The sequence below is a fragment of the Rhea americana genome, unplaced genomic scaffold (genome assembly GCF_003343005.1).
Source record: "Rhea americana isolate MKP2758 unplaced genomic scaffold, rheAme1 scaffold_540, whole genome shotgun sequence".
In the NCBI taxonomy this organism is placed as follows: Eukaryota; Metazoa; Chordata; class Aves; order Rheiformes; family Rheidae; genus Rhea; species Rhea americana.
The window spans coordinates 53,937-61,775 of record NW_028186691.1 but is presented as its reverse complement, the minus strand read 5'-3'; the positions used below and the strand labels follow the sequence as shown (position 1 = coordinate 61,775).

The following is a 7,839-nucleotide window of genomic DNA, read 5'->3' as shown; positions in this document are numbered from 1 at the left end:
CCCCCCCACCGGTGTCGGTACCGGCACCGCCCCTTGGCACTGCCCCCTCTACCCGGCACCGCTCCCGGGTACCAGCACCGTCCTCTCCAGAACCAGCGCCCCTCCTCCCCAGTACGGCAGGAGTACTGGCAGGTGAGGCAGTCCAAGGGACCACACTAGCCCAGCACCCTTCTCCCAGTATAACACAGCGCAGCCCAGTATAACTCAGTGCCCTCCTCCCAGTATAACCCTATGCAACCCAGTGCCACTYTCCAAGTATAACACAGTGCAACCCAGCACCATCCTCCCAGTATAACCCAATGCAACCCAGTGCCCTCCCCTCAGAATAACCCAGTATAACCCAGAGCCCTCCTCCCAGTACAACCCAGTCCAGACGTGTGGCGAGGGGGCAGGAGGAACCAACGTCTTGCCACTGGCAACTGGGGGGGGGGGGGCCTGCGGGAGACAGGAGAGGAAGCGAAAGCAGCAGCTGGGGCCCCGGGGGAGCCGCGGCCGGGACCCCCCCGCCGGCACACTGCCGCCGTGCCGAGGCCATGGGGTCCGGCGCCCACCCTCGCTGCCCCGGATCTCCCGGCCCACGGTCCCCCCCGGGCTCCGGGGAGTCCCGGCTCCCGAAGCCCCACGCGGTGGGCGGCTGCAACGGAAAGTGATACCCCCAAGCTTCCCTTTTCCACCTCCCACGGCTGGTGCGCCTGAGCAAGAGGGTCAGAGAGCCTGCGGCGTCCGGCCGGAGAGGTAGGCACTGCGCAGCTCCGCTCCCCGGCGTGGGGCCCAGGCCTCCGGGCCCCAGCCCTGCGCAGGATCGCGGCGTGCCCGGCGCGGGGCCCAGGCGTCCGGGCCCCCAACCCGCGCAGCGCCCCGGCGCCTCCCAGCCCGGCGCGGGGGTGCGACAGATCGAGGCAGGCCCGTCGTTCCACGGCGTGGGGCAGCATGTGTCCCCTCCTGGTGCCATGGGTCCTGGCGTTGCTGGGCACACCAGGGGGCTGGGGCTACGGTTTCCGGAACTGCATCCAGTCGGCGCAGGACGCCGGCAGCTTCCGCTGCATCCAGCGCTTCGTGCAGGACATCGGCAGCGCCGTGAGCGACCTGCCGCCCAGCACCACGGCCCTCAAYGTCTCGCACAACGCCATCCGCCGCCTGCCGCCCCGCGCCCTGGCCCACCTGACCCAGCTGCGCCGCCTCGACCTGGCCTTCAACCAGCTGCGGACGGTGGAGCAGGGGGCCTTCGCGGACCTCGGCGTGCTGGCCACGCTCGACCTGTCCCACAACTGCCTGGCCAGCCTGACCAAGGGCGCCTTCCAAGGGCTCACCAACCTCTCCCGCCTGCTGCTGCACCACAACCTGCTCAGCACCCTGGGCCCCGGCGCCTTCCAGCCACTGGCCAGCCTGCGCTCCCTGCTCCTCTGCAACAACCGCCTGCAGAGCTTCCGCGAGGTGGCCGGCAGTGTGCAGCACCTGCCACGGCTCCGGGACCTGGACGTATGCAAAAACAACCTGACGTCGCTGGAGCCCGGCCCCCGCCTGCCCCCGTCACTGCGCACCCTGCGCCTCTGCAACAACTCGCTGGTGGGTGTCAGCGGCGCCAGCCCCGACCTGCTGCACCACGTCAAGGTGCTCGATCTGTCCTACAACAACATCTCCGACGTGCAGTCCTTCGCCCAGGTCCGCTTCCAGAACCTCAGCCGGCTCCAGCTGCTGGGGAACCCCCTGGACATCTTCCGCCTGCTGAATGTCTCCGACGTGAGGCCCCGCAGCGTGGACTTCTCCGGCCTGAGGCTGGGCAACGAGAGCGTGAGCCAGGTGTGCCGGCACTTGCAGGGCGCCGGGCTGAGGCAGCTCCAGCTGCAACGGAACGGGATCCGTGCCTTGCGGAAGGGCGCTTTCGCCCCRTGCCCACACTTCGGCACCCTGGACCTCTCGTGGAACGAGATGCACTCCGTGGGGTGCGTGGGGGAGCTGCTGAGCCGGAGGCAGCAGCAGGCGCTGCAGAGCCTGGTGGTGGAGCACAACCTCCTGAAACGCCTGCAGTCCTGCGAGGCAGGCGCGCAACTGCCTCGCCTCTACAACATCTCCTTCCGCTTCAACCGCATCCTGATGGTCGGCCGCCGTGCCTTTGGCTACGCCCCCAGCCTCCGCGTCCTGCACCTCAACATCAACAACATCGCCGACCTGCAGAAGGGCGCGCTCCAGGGCCTGCACAACCTCACCGAGCTGCGGCTTGACAACAATCTCCTCACCGACCTCTACCAGACCAGCTTCGCTGGCCTGGGCCAGCTCCAGATGCTCAACCTCCGCAACAACCATGTCTCTGTCCTCTTCTCCAATGTCTTCAGCAACCTGAGTCAGCTCCAGACGCTGGACCTGGGGGGTAACAACATCCGGCACTTGACAGACAAGTCCTTCCAGGGGCTGCACAGCCTCCGTAAGCTCTACCTGGACGGCAATCACATCCAGGAGATCAGCAGTGACATCTTCGGCCCAGTGCAGGCCACCTTAGAGGTGCTGGATCTGAAGGGCAACAAACTGCAGTACATCACAAAGCAGCAAAGCCAGCAGCCCCCGTTCATGTACCTGCATCAGCTCTACGATCTCAAGCTGCAGGCCCAGCAGCCCTAYGGCCTCAAAATCATCCCCCACAAGTTCTTCCAGGGCCTCACGGCCCTGCGCACCCTCTTCCTGTCRCAGAACAAGCTGCTCTCCATCCCCTCCGACATCTTCGATGACCTGGCCCAGCTGCAGTACCTGACACTGGCRGACAGCAACAATGGGATGCAGGACTTGCCACCGGGCATCTTCAAAAACCTCACCAGCCTGGAGTCCCTGGACCTGGAGAACGTGGGGCTCCACTCCCTGACGCTGGAGGTCTTCGGCAACCTCAGCCGCTTGAAGACACTGAGGCTGGCCAAGAACGAGCTGCAGACGGTCAACCAGAGCGTGGCCCAGCGGCTGAGAGCCCTGCGCTACCTGGACTTGCGCAAATGTCCGCTGAGCTGCAATTGCGAGAACACTTGGTTCCAGACGTGGCTGAACAACAGCCAGGTGCAGGTGGTGTACCTCTACAATTACACCTGCGACTCACGGCAGCAGCCGGCCTACGTGTACAGCTTTGACACRCACGTCTGCTTCCTGGACGTCGGGCTCTACCTGTTCTTGGGCACGGCGCCAGCGCTGCTGCTCCTCATGGTGCTGCCGCTGCTCTACCACCGGGCCTACTGGCACCTCAAGTACCACTTCTACATCCTCCGCTGCTGGGTGAATGAGCGCTGGTGGCGGCAGGACGAGGAGAAGTACCGGTACGACAGCTTCATCTCCTACAACTCGGCTGACGAGGGCTGGGTGCTGCAGGAGCTGGTGCCCAACCTGGAGCAGGGCAGCGGCCGGGGCTCTTTCCGCCTCTGCCTCCACCACCGTGACTTTAGGCCCGGGAGGAGCATCATCGACAACATTGTGGACAGCATCTACAACAGCCGCAAGACCATCTGCGTCATCAGCCGCAGCTACCTGCAGAGCGAGTGGTGCTCCCTGGAGATCCAGCTGGCCAGCTACCGCCTCTTTGATGAGCTCAAGGACGTGCTGGTCCTGGTCTTCCTGGAGGCCATCCCCAACGCGGAGCTCTCTGCCTACCACCGCATGCGGAAGGTGATGCTGAAGAAGACCTACCTCAGCTGGCCTCCACAGCCCGAGGCCCAGAAGCTCTTCTGGATGAAGCTTAAAAAGGCCCTGAAGAGCAACTACATGGAGGAAGAGGAGGAGGACTTTGGGCAGGAAGAGAAGCTGCTGTAGGCAGCAGAGGCAGTCCAAAGCCTTCCTCCTCCTCGCTTTGCGGCCTCCATCTCCCCCCCCCAGAAAGCATCCTGCTCCCAGGCCGGGGATTCGGAGCAGGCTGAGTGGACACACCAAGGAAGGGYGTGGGATGCTGCAGGCCGGGCGGTGCTAACTGCCGTTACACTGTGCTTCAGCATTCCCTGGGATCCCGCAGACCTTAACGACGGTGGCAGAGCCAGGGCTGGGCCTGGGCCTTGCTGGGGAGCCGTCAGGGCTTCCCCGAGGCCCCGCGGGGACACAYAGAGCTGTCTGGATTAAGTCCCGCTGCCCGGAGGAGGCGGCCGGCGCAGCCGGGAGGAAGGGCCGGCGATGCCACCCTCGGGAGAAACAGCCTTTATTGAGCACGCGGCGGCAGGAGGGGAGGGAGGCTGCAGGCGGCGCGCTGGGGGCCAAGTGCCGGCCCCGACTCTGGGTGAAGCCCCTCGGCTTGCGGTGCGACACTGGCCCGCGCCACAATAAAACGCCGGCTTCCACAGCTGCTCGCCTCGCTGCTCCTTTTGCCACAGCGGGCCTCAGTACAGCTTCATGCGGGGGAAGACCCAGGCCTCAGGGCTGGAGTAGTCCTGGTGGTGTCCGTGTGCCTGGGAAGGTGGAGAGCAGCCCCTCTCCAGCACCTCCGAGGGGGGAAAGAAGGACATGGGCAGGCACTGGAGTGCGCGGAGCTGCTCAGCATCCTCCGGGCCCAGCCAGCTCCTGCTGGGCCCTGTCTCGGGCACCTCCCAGGCTTTGCGGTCCCACGGCTGGTAGCTGTCCGAGCTGTCCTGGTGCTTCCAACTGCTGACTCCGGGGCGGGCGGGTGCTGGCAGCCTCTGGTGGCCCGGCTCACGCGTCTCCCAGCAGGGCACAGGCACCTCAAGGGGATGGTCCGGCCATGGCAAGCAGGAGCCATGCTGAGGGCAGAGCTCCTGGGACGCGGGCTGGCGCGCGGAGCGGGGCCAGCCCGGGACACCTGGAAGCCGGTGCTCAGGACGCTCAAAGGTGCCGGAGCTCCAAGCGCTTCCGAGGACATCGACGGAGGTCCGTGGGGCCGGGGCAGCCCCGCGTGTGGGGCGGGGTCCCAAGTCCAGGTGCCGGGAAGTGCAAGGCTCTGTTGCAGGACGCCGGCTCAAGCCATACTGCTGTGGCCCAGCCAAGGAAAGGCCGAGTGGGCTTGTGCTGTTCAGGCCCACGTTGCCCGCTGCGAGAGGCAGCTTGTGGCTCCAGCTGCGTTCCTCCGCAGCATCCTCTCCAAAGCCCATGAGGGTTTTTGCCAGCCATGTCCTGGACCTGCAAGCAGGCCCCATGGAAGCCCTGCAACGCGGAGCTGCTCCAGGCACAGCCCTGCTCAGGAGACCTGGCCCCTCCAGCGGGGGGATACCAGCAGAGTGAGGCAAGAACTCGCCGTGGGGCAGCGCTCTCGCAGGCCGGCCGAACGCCTCCAGCCCTGGTGGGGATGCCCTGCAGGCTGACCTCCTCTCTCCATGGATGCAGAAGACCGTGGCAGGGCTCTCCGGGTGCTCACCTCCCACCTCTTCATTCCCCGGAGTCCAGGGGAAACGGCTCTGTGTGRACGGATGCCAAGGATTAATGAAGCCCAGTGAGGCCGGACCGGCCACCCAAGCTGYCTCCTGCACCGCTGCAGCCAGCCCTGGTCCAGTTCCCAGCAGCAGGGGAGAGCTGAATGGAGTGACACCTTCCCCACTCCAGGGCAGGGAAGGCAGCTTTCCGGGCAGGAAGGCTACTCACCCTGTTCAAGACTGTTTGCGGGGGGCTGGGGGTGCAGCCACAGGCGGATGGCAGGCCCCTGCTCCTTCTCCGCTTCCCAGGAGCATCTGGCTCAGAGTTCCTGCTGCTGCTCAACCCCATAGTGAAGAGCAGCTCCTCTTCCGGGGTGTTGAGGCTCCGGAGATCTGCAAGGGAGAGAAAGTGGGGAGCCGTGAGCAAAACCCAAAGGCTGCTCCGGTTGGAAACCCCCACACAACAGGCCGGGACGCGGGGAGCCAGGTGCCTGGTAAGTGCACTGTGGGGAAAGAAGGACTCGGCTCTGGGAAGATCGCCCTGGCGCAGGTCCTGCACAGATTCATGCACCCCTGCCCCGCTCCCAGCAGCGCTGCTGGGCACCCTGACCTTGTGGAGCAGCCTCCGCTGCCTGGGTCTTGTGGGCCAGCAGCACGGAGAGGTCAGGGTAGGCATGGTGCCTGTCAAGCAGGACAGMGAGGATGGTCCGACGCCGCTCGCTGACCAGGTCGCGTCCTGGAAACGCCAGTGTGCGGCTGAGCAGTGCTCGGAGTTTGCAAGCTATCTCCCTCCAGGGCAGGCCAGCGGCCGCGTGCTCCGGCCCCGGTGGGGGCACGTTCTCCTTGTCGCTTGGCGGCGGCGGCGTTTCAGCTTGGCTGGCGCTGGGCTCAGGGTGACCTGGCACTGATTCCTCGGCAGCAGGAGCGGTGACGGGCCGAGGCTCTCTGCTCCCATGTTCCGTCCCCGGCTGCCCGTCAGGGAGGTGTTGCAGCGAGGGCTCAGCAGCAGGGCTGGGAGCAGCMGGCACGTCGGCTTGCGGCTGCGTCTCCATCCCGGCGTCCTTCCTGCTGGGGCTGGCTGGGGCGGTTTCTGGCCCATTGCAGGGGCTGAGCAGCCTCTCAATATTAACGGACTTCACCTCCCTGTTGAACATGCCCAGGTGCTGGCTGAGGCGGTTCTGAGTGATGACGACTGGCTTGGAGGCCGAAACGGGGCTGCGGAAGGGCCGGCCAGTGTGGCGGCAGCCCCGGAGAGGCGGCGGCAGCCTCTGCAGGGGCCTGGGCTCCAGCCACCCGGCCCCGACGGCCCTCCGGCCAAACTTGGCAGAGTTGCGCTCCCGCCTGGTTTTGCGGCGCTTGACGCGGCCGGGCCTCGCCCCCGCGCTGCACGGACCGGCAGGCGGGCGGGGGGCAGCGTCGGCGCCGCTCCTGCGATCCATGCTGCTGGCGGCGCCCCTGGGAAAGGTGGCAGCGACGTTAGCAAGCGCACAGGTTGGCGAGGGGAGAAGTGACGGGAAAGGTCCTCCGCAGGCACGAGCCCGTCTCTGGAAGCAGCAGTTTGGGGCAGTGCAGTGCAAACCGCGTGGGTCGCCTCCCTAACGCGGGGTTCGAACCCTGCGCCGTGCCAGGCACCCTAGGGAAGAGGGGCGCGTTTGAGCCTGGCGGAGGAACAGGACAGGGGTAGCTGGTGGTGGGGAAGAGGAGCTGGAAGGGAGAGGGGGGCCCCAGAGAGATCCTTCCCTGAATACCGCTGCCCAGTCCTCTGCCCCCCAGCTCCTTCTACCCCCCATCCCTGCCCATGGCAAAACCTTTCCTGCAGAGCTCTCTGCTTTCTGAAAACCCTCTTGCCCACCAAACAGCCTCCGCATGTCCTCTCCCTATTTACCCCTTCCCGGAGGACACTTCGCGCTGTCACTTGTGTAGAGATCAGACACTTATTTCTTGGAACTATCACAGAAAATTCATTAATGGCACTGTCTCAGCAGCTCTCCCCAAAAGACCACTGATATCCCTGGAGACCCTCTGTTTCCCTCTGCCTCTGAGACCCCCAGTATCCCTATGGACTCCCAGACCCCCCTGACATTCCCAGGGACCCTCATTTTCCCTTCCCAGCACCCCCCTATGTCCCTATGGCCTCCAGGTAGCCACATTCCCACCTCGATATCCGCAATGCTCCAGAGACCCCCCTGCAACCCCCAATGTCCCCATGGCCCCCCACTGCCCCCTCAGGCACCCTTAATGTCCCCAGGACCCCCCAGGTTCCCCCCAACACCTCAAATGTCCCCAGCCCCCCAACTCCCCCAGTGTCTCCATGATCCCCATAAACCCCCATTCTCATCCTGTTGTCCCCAGCATCCTCAGTGACCCTCATTTCCCCTCAACTCTTCCAATGTCCCAGGGACCCTCTCTACTCCCCCAGTGTCCCCATGGCCTCCATGGCCTCCCATTGCGCCCTCAACACTCCCAATATCCCCAGGGCCCCCCATTTCCCCCATCTCCCTAGGGACCCCCATTTCCC

At 65.4% G+C, this 7,839-nt stretch overlaps 2 protein-coding genes across 2 annotated transcripts in view; one reads left to right on the top strand and one right to left on the bottom strand.

Moving 5' to 3' along the window:
* Positions 1-535, bottom strand: part of TMEM145 (transmembrane protein 145) — an 8,905-nt gene extending 8,370 nt beyond the window's left edge. The window contains exon 1 of the mRNA XM_085318555.1: positions 527-535. Coding sequence (XP_085174681.1) covers positions 527-535 — 9 coding nt within the window. The remainder of the gene's footprint in view (positions 1-526) is intronic.
* Positions 536-930: 395 nt separating this feature from the next.
* LOC146588086 (uncharacterized) lies at positions 931-3,783 on the top strand. The gene has a single exon (XM_085318571.1). It carries the CDS (start codon positions 931-933, stop codon positions 3,781-3,783), a length of 2,853 nt encoding a protein of 950 aa, XP_085174697.1.
* The last annotated feature ends 4,056 nt before the right edge of the window (positions 3,784-7,839 follow it).